This window comes from Limulus polyphemus, unplaced genomic scaffold, assembly GCF_000517525.1.
Source record: "Limulus polyphemus unplaced genomic scaffold, Limulus_polyphemus-2.1.2 Scaffold1, whole genome shotgun sequence".
Taxonomy (NCBI): Eukaryota; Metazoa; Arthropoda; class Merostomata; order Xiphosura; family Limulidae; genus Limulus; species Limulus polyphemus.
Window position 1 is genome coordinate 3,652,197 of NW_013665611.1, and position 16,319 is coordinate 3,668,515.

Consider the following 16,319-nt stretch of genomic DNA (forward strand, 5'->3'; position numbering starts at 1 on the left):
ATTCCCGTCACGTTGTCACCCTCTTTTATATACCAGACTACCCTATATCTAGTAAATACTAGAGCATTCGCCAAGGTAGGGGATAGTTCTAGAAACGTGGTGTCACACTAGTCATGTGACTCGCTGACGCAACAATATTAAGTTCGATACCAAGTTGAGAAAATAAAAATAATAATAGGAAGTACTCCAGACAATTCGCTGTTAATTATCTTAAATGTAATTATACTTAGAATATATGTGTTACTCCCCCCAAAAAAATTCAAATTGTAGACATTAATTTCAACTACTCAAATTCTAACACGTTTTTTAACTTGATAACATACGTGGTTAGAGCGCTCGACTCGCACTCTCTGAGGGTCGCGGGTTCGAATCCCCGTCACACCAAACATGCTCGCCCTTTCAGCCGTGGGGGCGTTATAATGTGACGGTAAATCCCACTATTCGTTGGTAAAAGAGTAGGGACGGATAGCGCAGATAGCCCTCGCGTAGCTTTGCGCGAAATTCCAAAACAAACAAACCGTGAGGCACGATATCGTTGAAACTGGGGTTAATTTATAATAGCCTTGCAATAAATCGATAACATTCTTGTGAAATGTATAACTGATTGGCCTATATATTTTTTCATGTTCCCATTTCTTTAAGAAAAAAAGGTGAGTAGCACTAACAGGCGATAGATAAGTGAGAACAGCTTTAAGAGAAATATTTCTTTCTTTCTTTTAGAAATTCTGTTGTGGGCATTGTTAGAAATTGAGTGAAAATTGCCAATCCGATTGGGGAGAGGGATGGATAAATGGCTATACTCAAGGATAGAATATGTTATGTTTGACATCTGAAGCTAACAACTGGCGTTCACTCGAAATACAGTTGTTAGAACTTGTGTTGAACCATAGAGTTATATAAGCTGTTTTTGACTTCTCATATCGCTGTAGGCTTAATAGGAAATTATATAAACATTTTACTAAGTAACAAAGATTTCAGGGCCGTAACTAGCTCTAACGTAAACGATGTCATGTCCCCAGTTGTTTTCTGGCTTCATTTACTCAATCAAATACACATATACTTATGAATGTACAACTGGAAGTTATAGCTTGAAACTTAAATATGACCTCTGTAGCATACTGGCCCTGGCTACTATAATGCTACAAGAGACAATTCTCGAGTAAAATAAACTATAAAAACTGGTCTGTAGATTGAAAAATGAATTAATTGTGTATGAATGATTCCTGAAGAGGTCAAATTTCATTTAAGTTTACATAATAATGGGTTATCGTTAATGTAAGCGAACGTACTTAAATTGAATAAAAATAATACAAGTCGTGATTTTGTTAGCAAGGACAGATAAATACAGTTATTCATTTAGAAGAAACAAAACGCTGATGAATTGTTGTATTTGGTTTAGAATATTCTATTGAAGGAAGTGTAAATATTCTTTAATAAACCATCAAATGTTTTCTTTAGTTATTATCAAGTCTGAGAGTCAATTGCCAACACACACACACACTCTGCAGATGCGACTTCGATTAACAGTTAAAAACGCAACAAGTTAAACAGAAAGTAAGATAATTTAAAGATTTTAACAATGGCGTGTACAACCTGGGAGGAGGTAGGGTAGAGAAAGACGTAACACAAAATTGTAAGTACAATATGGAGTTCGTCACCAAAAATTCCGAAAGGTCTTGGAATGCATAGTATATATATAAAAAAAATATGATAATGTATCCAAAAAATTACGTTCGAACAGCATGATCATTTGTTTTAACAAGTAGTAACCATTAAAGACAATATTAAGTTAAATGCTTAAGGCATGAATACCTCATGAATGACTGAATGATAAGAATACTGTTATTCAAAAGTAGTAGTAACCATTAAAGACGATATTAAGGTAAATGCTTAAGGCATGAAGATCCTTTTTGAATGATAACTTTGCCATTACTTAAGAGTATACGGGGGAGTTTAAGAAAATCCTTATAGAAATTCATGAGGATATAGTTGATTTCAATATTACAGCTATTTATTAAAATTCTAGCTTTCGGTGTAACTTTAGATGTTAACTGAAAACTTGGATGGAAAGTTGAAAAATGTATTTAATACGCGTTTGTTACTGTCGTGACGTAGTATTCTTGATGGAGGTAATTGTTTGTTTTGTTTTTGAATTTCGCGCAAAGCTACACGAGGGCTATCTGCGCTAGCCCTCCCTAATTTAGCAGTGTAAGACTAGAGAGAAGGCAGCTAGTCATCACCACCCACCGCCAACTCTTGGACTACTTTTTTACCAACGAATAGTGGGATTGACCGTCACATTATAACGCCCCCACGGCTTAAAGGGCGAGCATGTTTGGTGGGACGGGGATTCGAACCCGCGACCCTCAGATTGTGAGTCGAGCTCCTTATCCACCTGGCCATGCCGGGCCACAATGGAGGTAATAGATAGAATTAGTGTACAAATAAACTAACACTTGAAATCTTTTCACAATAATAAACCACAAAAAGTTTACTCATAATAAACACTGGACTAAAGTCCATTCAGAGCAAAAGTTATTAAAAAAAAGGAAAGAAAAATATAGCGCAAAGTGCACCACACCAATTTCAAAAACACTGAACTTCTGTAACCTGATTTTAACCAATTTAAATAAATGTTATTACTCGTAATAAAGTTAAGGTTAATATGTTTTGTTGTGATGTTAATAGTCACAATATTAGCAAAGAAAAAATACAAATACCCTACATTTCTTTCTAGATTAACCCGTTTCAACCTTGGTTAAAATTATACTAATTATACTAAACCAACTCGAGTTAGCACATTTTCACCCAAGTGTCCCTCTCGGTAAGATCCAAATATCTTGACTGGAGTCGTGAAAGCCAAAAATTGTCTATACTGGTTATAGAGAGGTAACTTAGGTATTGAAATAATTAACTTTTAAACTTTTTTAAATTAAGAGAAATGTAAAAATCTACTAGGCTATATCCAATCACTATTATGATTCCTCAAAAAAAAAAAACTGTTGTGACTGAATAAAAAGTACAATCAATAAGGGAAGAAGTGCCATGCTAATATGTATAACACTCAATCACAGAGAAAAATTTTATGTACTAATAGCTTTCCTCTGTATGTAATTATAAATGTGAAGACTGATAATTTCTGATAATCTTATATTTTTAATAACCCAGTAAACTGCTCTTTAAACAGCTGATTTTTTTTTTTGGAGGAGGGGCTTACTTCATAAAGCCCACCAAATTATTTTGTCGGGCATTCATTCCCAAATATAAATCAGAATCTTCATTGTAAATGAAAAAAAAAAGCTATGATATTAAACCCTTTCACATATCTTACATCACATTTGGCCCATTGGGACCAGATGTGATTGTTATCTAATATTCCTCATGGCTTATCAGTACCAACTGTCTGCAATGTACTCATTTCTGATTTCAGTGACTTCTTTTACACATTATAAGTGGTTTATAGTTTCACAATCATGTATTGCATAATGGTATGTACTAGAGATAATAACATCAGTTTAATGGGAACTTAATATTGCATATACCAACAAAAAAAAGAAAATGAACACAGGACAAAAGCCCTAAAGCTAATGTAAAATAAAACTAGAAAAATAGTATGACCATATGAGCCATGTCTTTAATGCTGTTGTAGCAAAGTGTCATATGACTGACCATTCTCTTTAAAAGTTATTTTGCAAGAAAGTGTAAAACAAATGGATACACATCATAAAATAGTCTTACAGAGATGATTGAAACAACTGCATGAAGAAAAACAAAACATGTATTAGTAACAATTGAGAATTTAATGGTCAAGATAGACTTTTAGAGGTAATAAACTTTTTTCAAACTTCCTTATGACACATAAAACTCCAGCTTTAAAGTTATGTAATCTATCAATTGTATTAATTGAATAATAAGTACAATGCTTAACACACAAGCATATGGTTGGCCCTTCTTTATCAAAACTTGTCACAACTGTACTGACAATGTCTAACAGTTTTGGAAAACATTGCATTGGACCGTAATGTGAACAATAAGATGGGCATGAAATACCACACACACACACATACATACATACATACATACATAAATATATATATATCAATTTTAGCATTTAAAGTTTCTTATAATATTACAGAAACAGTTTATTTCTTATTTATTTGAAATATATATGAAAATATTTAATATGGTAAATTAAATACTTCATGATGCATGTTGCACTTTTAATACTAGAATATTCAAAGCGTAACTCACCAGTTATAGTAGTTAACGCACATGTATTGTGATCTTACTGTTTTTCTAAGTAATGGTTTTGTATTGATATAGTAAAATGAAATTTCATACTCAACATAATGTCTTTTATACTATTATTACTTACTGTACTGTCTCCTTATGAACAACCCACCTCAGAAAAAAAAAAAGATTTTGAATTACTGTTGCACAGACTTTTTAACCATGTTTTATTGACCATTGCTTCTGTTTAAAATTTTCTACTACCTCAAACAGATGTTAAACAGTAACAGCTATCATAGCTGCTTTCTGTTTACTTAATAACATTAGTTATCCAAATGTTCACATACACATCACAGAAAGGAGATTCAGTAGTAACAGATATCCGACATAAATAATCTTCCAGGCACATATTAAATGAAAAAACATTTCTCTTAATTTTTTATAAGTAAAATTAAGACCTTTACTGGCTATTCAATAGTGCAATGTGCTTAGTACAGGTATCTTCTTAAATAAAGTGTACTTAGAAAAATTCATTCCCAATCCAACTTCTTTATCCATCTAATCTGTAATAAGCTGGGTTGAGTTGCAGGTTGACTTTCATATCTCCTGATATACTATCTATATGATTAAACTTATTATGCTCACGAGTCATCTATCATGTTTTTTATTTACATATTTGTATCAACATATTTATGATCAATCCAGCTTTCTTTACTAGCTGACCCCCAGAACACAATTTTACAAGCTGTGGGTTGACTGTTGTATCTTTTGATTTCGTATGCATCAAGTTAACCATTTTCTACCAAATAGACTGATCTATAAGGACTGGCCTGAGTGGTATGAGTTACTGTCACATTTTCTGACATACTTAGATACAAGTAAGTTTACTATTGATATGACTTTTTACCTATAGAAATAAGATAATTCCAAATAACCTATAGATTGATAACCAGCTAGTGCTATGTAACATGGGTAGCATTTACATCACAGTGCTAAAAATGTATAGTTTTACAATGATTAAAAAATTAAATAACAGTAATTATTCTTGAACAAGAAAAAAAACATATGTGAATAAACCACTACTAACACGACTGTAATCTAGCAAATAAAAAAAATACAATTTGATTCAACCAGAAATGTTTTCAAGGTTAATATATTTCATATTATAGTATTTCCATAACTGAATAAAACTGTTTAAAAATAAAGTTATTTTTCATGGCACTTACAATAATACTAAAAACGTAAAAGAAAAACACAGCTGCACATATATTGGGTGTTACAACCTGGCTAGACTGATGAGTTCTGGTACTAAGCAAAAAGCTTTACTGTCAGTTTTATATAAAAAAAAACAACAACTGAGGTTGGTATTTTATTGTAAGAATATCCTAATAAAAACCCATATGTATTATGCTAGCTAACACTATTGTTTAGACATTATCATTTTTATTATGGAAGTTTATTTCAACAGCATTTTCTTTTCTTTTTTTTTGCTTGCTTTTCACCATAAACGTTTGGATGAATTATTTTTGTACATTAAACTCAATAAAAACCTTTACAGCTACAGGTACACAGAAGTCTATATTTGAAGTTGCATGGAATTTACAAAATTCTTTAACATAGACAGTAATATTTGTATGTAAAATGTTTTGTTATTAATTAACTGATGTGATTAATCACACAAAGAATTTTCCTCCAAATATTCAAATAAAAAACACTTAATTCTCTTACAAATCCTTCAAATTCTACTTTATTTTCATTATATGTCTGAGTTTTAGTTACTTGGTCTCATGTTTATAAAGAATTAGTTTATATTTTAATCTAAAAAAATGACTTGTAACTGACATAAAAGATAAATACATATGCAGGTGTAATCAAAGCATTTTTATTTACCTGGAGTCAGAATTGTAACATAAGAAAAATTAGTTGACTTTTTTTTTGAGGAGTTAATAAAATCTCTATATGTTCTGAAAAATACAACAAAAAAAACAAAACAAATTCATTTGTAATGGTTAAATAGCCTACATGATCACCTAAGTCTGATTATTAATTAACATAAAGTTAGAAAAGTATTCAAAAGCCACAACATAATAAGACTGCAGTTAGTACATACTAAACTAAACATAGATGCAAAAGAGATCAGAAACACCATTTATAACATCTCTTGTAAATATGGAGTCCAACACACTGGAGAAACAAAAATTCCAACACAGTTAAACTTCAGGAGCACTGAAGACATAGAAGACTCTGTAATACCAATCTAGCTACTGCAATAGCCATCAGACAAGAGATGAAGACCATACAATAAAATGAAATAATAAAAATGATATATGAACACACAAGGAAAAGAAAGATAAAAAAAAAGAAGCTTTCTACACCCACCTAACTGATAACACATTCAGTCAGCCTAGAACAGATGTTAGCAAAACCTGGCTATCTCTCTTAAAAGTGAGTTGATTTAAACACTAATAGGGTGATCACACCAGCCTTTCTATCAAGAAGACCCAGGATTGAATCCTGGCTATTACCATAAAACACAGTCAATTTCAGAATGTCACTGAAAATGACAGATCAACAGCTGAAATGTAGGATATAAAGTAGTTAGTAATTATCATATATTAATAATATTTAATAATTAATAATTAAGTGTAGGTGATCATAAAGGCTACTAACCATGAAAATAAGTGATACTCAATCTGCCACAATCTTATCCTTACTACTTAAAACTTCAGCTGATTTGTATTAATACATAATAAAAATAAAACAAAATAAGCTACATAATTAAGATTTTCTTCTTTAACTTAATTTAAAACTAACTTCCATACCATCAATATTGTAAAAAATATTTAGTCTAAGCTATTCCAAGCATTTCAAATATTCAATTACTTCATATATAAAACTTCTACAAATCTTATATCTTATGAGATGTAAATTGAAGTTTTCAGTAGCAAATTCAATACATAAATGGAATAAATATTTATTTTTAATTAAATACATCCGTCTCATCAGATCATATCTTTACATACAACATTTAGCCCTTTTTTGACATGTTATTTGTCCACCTTTTCATAGAATCTCTGTGTCTATCAGCTATGCCTCCTTGCAATAAAGTAGATAGCCAGAATGATGACCAAAATAATCACAGCTGCCACTACATATAGGATCAGTTTGTTCTGCACTATCCTGGAATGTAAACCAATCATTTCTTTCTTAAAATACATGACTTTTACTCCTGTCAACTTAAGTTCTATGTTGAAATATATTCAGATATGTTCACGGATAACATCTGACAGTCAAGTAGTAGTTGAAGAATGATAAGAAGAACTGTGTGGTTTGTATAGGTTGATATTATTTAGTGCAACAACGCAACAATGGCTATTAAAACAATGCAGATGTCACTTGTTTATTTTGAAACCTAATAATAAACATGATTGATTTATAACAATATCTAAGCCAATCTTTTCTTTTGAGATTTATGAGAGAATCATGAAAAAGTTGAAATGACATTAGCAATGTAGTGGTGGCCTACATAAATAGAGACAAAAGGACACACCCATGAAGACTACACCACGTATATTTTTTTCAAGTTATTCTTTTCCAGCTTTTGTGCACCAAATATTTAACAAGGTGTTTCTGTTTAACAAGTTTTGATTAAAATTGAATATATCCAATAAAATCTCGTCCTCCACTAACACTGTGTAATGTATCACCAACAGGTCTGTTTACTTCATTTTGTGATTAAATATCAGTGTTAAGTTGTTTACTTAAGTAAATATAGTATATAAATGTTTAGAGACAGTAGTCACTTTTATGAGAAATATTATCATTATCAGCCTCTAATATTTAATAAAGATATAACTATCATCTTTCACAAAATTTATGAACAAACACATTCAAGTATGTATGTGTATCTATATATATATATATATCACATATAAAGATTAATGATATAAAAGAACTTGAGAATTTCAATAAATTAATCAAAACATGCAATAACATTAAATATTCTTTATTTCCACTTTCAAGTACTATGACATACATTTGCTATGGTGCTTTGAAATGATAATAGCCAAATACAATGGTCCATTAATGTATTCTGTTTCTGGTAGTTTCTGAAAGTATCTTAATCTTTTTATACTTTCAGACATTGTGAAACATGTTGGTTGCCTACCTTATATTAATATGTATATAATTTTTAAAGAAAAAATGGCAATAAGCATACAATTTTATAATATATTATTTATCAGAATAAAATTCTATTAGAAAGCATTAGCTAATCTAGTCAAAACGTGTTAACAAATTTTATTACTTTAGGCAACAGTAAGGATCTACTATTACACAGATCAGTGGACATTTTGCCCTTTTCCAATTATTGGACATAGGATGTGCTTATAGCTTGGTTGAGATATGTGATGCACCAAGGACATAATGTAAAACATGCTTCGCTAGTCACTTCTAATCACTTCATTTCAGACTAAACAGATAAAAATATGCCTACAGTTTGTTATAGGAGAAAGCATTTAACTTGTTTCTCTGATATATGTTAACAAAAGCTTAAGGGTTCTAGACTAGAAGCAATTTAACACAAGTGTTTCCTTCTTAATGTAATGTCTTATCATGTTTCAAATATTAATTTGAAATTACAAAGTGTGATTTAATTATTTAAATAGTAAACAGACCTCTTATTTCAAATGTTCTTGTTTCTAAACTAATTGTGATTTACTCTAATTTCATACAGAAATAATATTAACACTAAGTTTTATTCAACTGGTGTATCTTTTTGAACTATGAAAAAAAACTACTACTGAAAGTGATGTAAAGTTCACTGGTTCAAATACTTCTTTGTTCTTAAGCACTTTCCATTACATCAAGGAACTTCCATGTATTTGTAATGTTATCTTTTATGACAGAAGTCTATGAAAAATGGTTAAAATGATCTTTATGGAAATTAAGTTTTACACTATTCACTAAATTTTCAAATTTTCAATAAATCAACAGAGTTACGAAAAGCATCATTTATGGTTTGTTTGATTAGAGTATTTGTACAAAGCTACACAAGGGTTATCTGTGCAAGCAATCCCTAATTTTGAACTCATAAACTAGATGGAAGACAGCTAGTCAGAATTATCCACCTAAAACTCAAGCTCTTGTAATCAAAAAGTGGGATTTGACTGTCACTCTCATAACACACACATGGCTCCAAAGTACTGAGTGAAATTTTGTGGCAATGAGATTCAAACTATACACAGGGCTTCTCCTTCAAGGTAGATGTATTGTCCTTATTGGTAATGAATGTCATAACTTCTGCTTTCTATTTGGCTTATAAACTGTCCAATGCAGTTGGAATTATCTGAAAGCTTGTCTATTTGCCTTTATGTTTGGTGATCATGTTGTTGAGAAGGTATATATATCACCAGCAAACTTTAGGTCACTCAGGCCTTTACTATTCTACCATACTACTCCTGTTATAATGCTGTTGATTTGTTGCATAATAAAATCTACTGTAATTCCAAAGAAGACCAAAGATACGTTACAATACTGTCTTACACCTGTTTTGACTTCAAAGTTCTCACTTTGTTTATTGTTAACACCAACTGAATGCCTTGATCCACATTAAACAAGTCTGTTTTGATCTTGCCTGGGACACCATATACTTTTAGAACTTTCCATAATGACTCCCTATCCACACTGTCAAATGCATCCTGCAAATTGACAAAGTTCATAACTAACAGTAATCGCCACTCAATGCACTGTTTTTTACTGATGTTACACAAAGCAAATATTTGGCTAACACAGGACTGCCCTGGTCTAAAAACCACCCGATTTTCTTATGGTCTTTCACCAATGACATCTTTGATCTATCTAAGATCATTGAACAGGCTTTCCCTGGGGAGTGATAATAAGGTAAATCCATCCCAATTGTTGCAGTAACCTTTCTTTGAGTTATATATTCCATTCTTCCAGGTTGTAGGATTTGTTTCTTGATTTCATACAAGACTGATTAGTTTTAAAAACTGAGGTTGTTTCACTACTTGTTTTGATTAATTCACTATTTATTTTCTCATCTCCAGCTTAGATATAGCTTTCTTAAGTTCTTCTAGCATTATATATAATCTAGGTTAATATCCATCTCAGGCAGACATTTGATGGTATTACAGTCAAACAGCTGGGTGGGTAGTAAACAATTTAGGTGTACTTTGAAAGTGTTCAGCCCACAGCTTCTTTTCTTTTTCACAGTATGGTGATTACTTCATCATTTTGTTTTTCATAGGGTATCCTTTCTGCTTGAAGTCTCTGGAAAAAATTCTTGTTTTTTTGTACTGTTTTCATGTTCCCTTTATGTGCTGCTATTTTTACTTCCACTGCTTGCCTTTCTAAGAGGCCTCTTTTGTCCTTTCTAGCTTTAGATTTCACAGCTCTATTTTATCTTTGTATGTGTCAGCTCTATCTATTTTTTTTCCTGTCATTCATTTGTTGTTGAAGAAATTTAGCTTTGCTTCTTTTCTTTCCTCAACATCTTCCCATGTAGACTTGCTGTTTCATTCTTCCTGTCTATATTTGCTTTAGTACTGATTGTGCTGTTTTGGTCTAAACATCCCTGTGTTTTTCACACTTCTTTGAAAACTTCATAGTTTTTGGACCACACAGAAAACTTGTCTGATAAATGCAAATAGAATTCAGCTTCTTTTGTTGGTTCCTTTAAACTTGCATTTTGTTAATATTTTTTGGTTGATATTTCTTTAGTTATATTTTAGCTATGAATAAATGATGGTCATTGCCTAAATTTGCTCTACTATATGCCTTAGTATATTGCAGCTAAAGGTTTTTCACAAACAAAACTGATCTATTTGGCTCTAGGTAATGCCAGTGAGGAAAGCCATACTGCCTTGTGTATTTCTTTATCAAAGAGAGTACCACTGGTAACCAGTTGTTAAATTGACAAATTTCTGCAAGCTGATGTCATTGTTTAATGTTTCACTTCCATATTTTCACTTAACATCTTCAACTCTCTTGTTGTTGTTTCCCACCTTCGGCATTCATATCACCAATTACTATAAGCAAGTCATAATTTGGCACCTTGTTGACAACATCTCGTAAACTGTTATAAAATTAACCTTTCATATTCATTAGTTGGTGAATAACAACACATAACTGTCATTTTGACAAACAGTTTGAAGTCTTACTCTCAGAAGCTAGCTCTTGATTGGTTCCTAATCTAATAACAGACCTTCTGGTCATGTTTTCAACAATCAAGGCAATTCCTTCCTTCTATTCTACATCTAGTGTTCCTGACTAAAACATGAATTTTCATTCATTTGTAATCTAATCAAATCTGCATGTTTCTGGCCATTGACATTCATTGATTCCATGATGCTTATTTTGTTTGATGTTAAGCACAAAGCTACAGGATGGACTACCTATGCTGTGTTCACCATGGGTATCAAAACACAGTTTTTAGCATTATAAGCCTTCAGACATACCGCTGTGGGGACCATATGTTTATCCTATAGTTACTTCTTTTTCTATTTGGCTAGGTTTTCCAGTTTGAAATGTTGATTTGACATTCCATAATCCAACTTTCAGTGATGATTGTGCTTCTAATTGGGGGCTTTTCAGGATTGATTTCCTGTTGATTTGTTCTCTATACCAAAGCTGTTGCTTGTTAATACTAATTCTTATATAAAATTTTAAAACAATTTAGAAAAATGCTTGCCAAGTATTATTCATACATTCATTAAGATCAAAAAAGGAAAGCTTCACCATAAAATGAAACAATTTCAATCATAAAAATCATGTTCTTTTATATCTGTACATTTATTAATTTGAAAATGAGCAAACCCTACCTTCTAATCATTCCACTTAGAATTCTGGAACTCTTACCCAGATCATCATCTGTTTCTCGAAGCTGTAATTTTATATGAAAAACATTAAGTTCACGTTACTTTAATGCATTTGACAAACAACAGCATAAACTATAAAACTGTAGATTTCAAGAGAGACAGCAATATGAACTGACCTTCTACAGACATAATGTTTTCCTATAAACACTAATACTATGAACAACCAATGCAGATAAAAGAAAAGTATATGGTATTTTCAGGTAAAACAGATTTTCTAACAAATACCAGACAGACAGACCCACAAATAAGAGCAGATTTGATCAAGAAATAATGGGAGTATTCTGTAGTTGATAACTTGACTGCATTTTAAATTGTGTGAGATATAAATATATTGGACATATTTAAAAGACAGTGAAAATCTTTATTTACATACAACATAAAAAACAGTGGGTGTACCTGCACAGACAAGTGAATGACCACCTGCACTGAATCAGTGAATAGCTAATCACGATGACAGCCAAGTAGAACTGAACAAAGAAAGCAAGCCTGGATTTCAATTTTAATTTTAATTAAATAATGCACCAAAGAAAACAGTAAAATAACATGAAAAAAGCAAACAATGTCCCAGAACTATCACAATTTTTTTGGCTTTCTAACAATGCAACAAGTACCATTACAAACTCATCTAAGCTAGTCAATGTGTTTCCTGTTGGAATAAAGTTTGTACTGAAAGTGAAATTGATGATTCTCTGTACAGAAAAACAACATAATATAATAGGTCATTTGATAGATGAAAATCTTGGCTTTCTATTAGTTATAAATAATTTAGTATTGTATATCATAGAGAACTAATTGCAATTTATGAAAGAGAGGACGTGATAGGTGGGTGTGGCAAGAGGGGTCTGATTTTCTATTTGATGGCTCTTTAACCAAATTAGATTGAAGGCTATGAAATTTCTGCTTTGCTTTAACAATGATGACATTATAATAAGTAATTTACATTAAATTTCATAGTTCTTGGAAGAGTGATAAATAAATTACGTATGCCTAGAGGGTAAATGTCACAATTCTCACACTAGGGGAAATGCAGGATTTTGTTGCAATATTGCTTTATAACATTAAGAACTTAAAATTTATATACTATTAAAATATGGATTATTAGCTACATTTTATTGATATACTTATTGGTATACCATGAAAATCAAGCAGTTTAATTAAATTTTGAATATAACACTAAAAAAACCTTGTGACATGCACAGAAAAAGATGCCTGTGGAGAGAGGGCTAGAGCCCCTGATAAAATAGTGCATTTTTTCTTTTTCTTAAAGACCACTAAACAAGGAAAAATTTTGGGAAAGTATGCTGATTTATATCTTGTTAATATTATATACTGTAGTAGAGATTAAAGATTAATACTAATTTTCATGTTTTTTTGTACATAAAATTAATTTATGTGCAAATAGCTACACGTGATTTTAAAAACAGGCTATTTTAAACATTTTAATAGCTAAATAAAACTTCTCTTGGTGTTCTGCTTTTTAAAACTTAATTTACATTCTCTTTTTTACTGTTTCAATTTCTCATTATATGCACTTTTGATTTCTTTTTGTTATTCATATTCAGTTGTTCATTTTGTACAGAAAAAGGCTTGAGAAAACACAGGTTTCCCTTTAGAATTTTTCTGTGAGGGGTGGGGGAGGATTCTTTTTATAAGTTTATCTAAAATGGTACCCAGCCTTTTCAACACCAAATGTTATCCAGAAATAAAACCTACAAATTTACAACAAAGCTAGGAGGACAGAGAAGGATTGAGTTTAGAGGATTAACTTCCCCCTGCCTTCTGGAGAGAAAACCCCTGAGAAAAGTTGGCTATATTAAGCCATGGTAACTCTACTACCCACCAGTAATTTAACCCCTCTACTTCAGGTGGGTGGATTCCACCCAGCCTATATTCCCCAAGGTAACCATAAACACTTATACTGTAATTTTTTAAATGTACTTGTATCTTCAATAAATTTTGTAATTATCAATAAACATTACAAGGCATTCGTATACAAAGTATTAGATTTTGTAATTAAGTTTTAACGTTTTTTCAATTAATTATTTGCTCATGCATTTTTTACTTTTGAATGTTGACTATCCACCATACAAAGTAATTTTGAGTTTAAGATTAAAAATACTTTTATGCATCAGAATATTGTCAAGTTTTACATGTAAAATATCTAAAACCTTCTAATAACCTCCAGATAATTATCAAACGAAGTTAAAAGATTTGGCACATGTGCACTCATGTTACCGTAACCAGAGTATAGAACTGGCCTTTACAAAGAATATTATCAAACGAAGTTAAAAGATGTGGCACATGTGCACTCATGTTACCGTAACCAAAGTATAGAACTGGCCTTTACAAAGTGATCTCTCTTGGCTGTGTTCTAGTGGACAAGTATTTTGTAAAATACAGTAACATTTCAGTTATAATACATTATATATGTATATACATTATTACAATTTACAAATAAGTTAATAAATTTCAGTTATTTTTCTTAAAACATAGAACAATAAATAAAGTATTACAGAAAACAATTATCTCTTCTAGTTATGAACTTTGTGATCGCTTCCTACTTGCTGTAATTTGCTAAGCCTTATAAAAATTCACACGTGGAGGATGTAAAACAAAATAATATTTTTCAGGTTTTATATATACATTTGAAATAACACAAATTACTATATCAATACTACAGAATTCCACTACAATTTATCAAGCTTAGTAACGAAACTGTATTTGGGTCTAAAAAATTATTTTTCGAGTTCACTAATATCTTACCTTACTGCTTGGAATCTACCATGAAAAGAATGAGTTTCCCACATAAATACTTTGCAGAGGCTAAGAAAACCACTAAGGGACATTCTGAGATTTTGATTGGTTATACACACATCATTGGGCAATATAGGTGTATGCAAGAAAGTATTTTCAAAAATGAAAGAGGTGGGCAGGGCCACCTTAGTTGATTCACTAAATATATTAATATCTCAGAAAATAGAAAACGAGGTTCTTATCTTATATTCTAGATTGTCAATGTTGGTAATTTGAGTTTCTAATTCATAAGAAACTATAGACTTTGTTTTTGGACATCACAAATATCTAATTTGAACCAATACTGCATCCAACATACCATGTGACACACAAAAATCGATATTTAGGATTTTTTTAAATATTTACTTTTAACTTAAGAAATTAACAAATGTATAATACTAAAAGTTGAATTATAATCTACAATTTGATAGCAAACATATTGACATACATTCCTAAATAGTAGCTCAGTAAAATTTTGAATGACAGTCTAAAAACACGATGACATGGCTTTTGACCCGTGATCATAGGAAGACCTGTAGAGATAGGGTTCACTCCTAAAGTTTGCATTATTCTAATAATGGCTGTAAATAAACTAATATCACAGAATTACAAATGTCACTTTCATGCATGATTTAGTTAAGAATAAGATACATGAAGTAGGATTAAAATCTTGAAGTTTGCTTTTTTTGAACATTGCAAAATTTATACACAAAAATACATAATATGCATGTGGCCCTTACCCTGTCTCTAGATTTCTTTATCGTTTCCCGCTGAGTATACAAGCTATTGAGAACATCAGCACCAATTTGTTCTGAAAAGTTAAGTTTAAAATAAAATAAACTGCTGTTGCTTTTTTGACACTTTAAAAACATGTAGAAAAAATAAAAATATAAAATATAATTAGAAAATTAAATTAATGTAATTGAAATCTTAAATGTGCATCTATACTTAAATAAACAAAATCTGAAATAATAAATTAGTCTCTAGAACAAAGACAGTCACATATATATCATTTGTAAGAGAATTTATACTGTACAAAATTTAGTTTATTTCATACAAACAAATTAATAAATGTAAATATTTGGCTGACCTGTTTCTAAAGCAAGTCCGTACCCTGCTTGTAATTTTCGAGATGATCTCTCCAATCTCTCTGTGTTGTCTAATAATCGTTGCTTTTGTGAAAGATAAAGTTTTATTTACTGAAATCCACTTTCTTGTATGTAGTATTTAATTATAAGTAATTTCATTTATTTTCTTTTTAACACAAAATGAAAGGTTGTAATCTGTTTATATTCCAATTCTTCTTAAACAATTATCACTCACACTAACAATCTTTGATATAAGCCAACAACAATCATCCTTCATAAACCAATAGTTATGTGACAAATTAACAATAAT

At 30.9% G+C, this 16,319-nt stretch overlaps 1 protein-coding gene across 2 annotated transcripts in view; it reads right to left on the reverse strand.

Moving 5' to 3' along the window:
- Positions 1–5,710: 5,710 nt before the first annotated feature.
- LOC106463269 (vesicle transport through interaction with t-SNAREs homolog 1A-like) overlaps positions 5,711–16,319 on the reverse strand; it is a 25,844-nt gene continuing 15,235 nt past the window's right edge. For both annotated transcript variants that reach the window (XM_013923319.2, XM_022390831.1), the window contains exons 5-8: positions 16,012–16,093; positions 15,662–15,732; positions 12,072–12,133; positions 5,711–7,410 (exon numbers count right to left, since the gene is read on the reverse strand). In XM_013923319.2, coding sequence (XP_013778773.1) covers positions 7,314–7,410; positions 12,072–12,133; positions 15,662–15,732; positions 16,012–16,093 — 312 coding nt within the window. In that variant the 3' untranslated portion in view covers positions 5,711–7,313. The remainder of the gene's footprint in view (positions 7,411–12,071; positions 12,134–15,661; positions 15,733–16,011; positions 16,094–16,319) is intronic.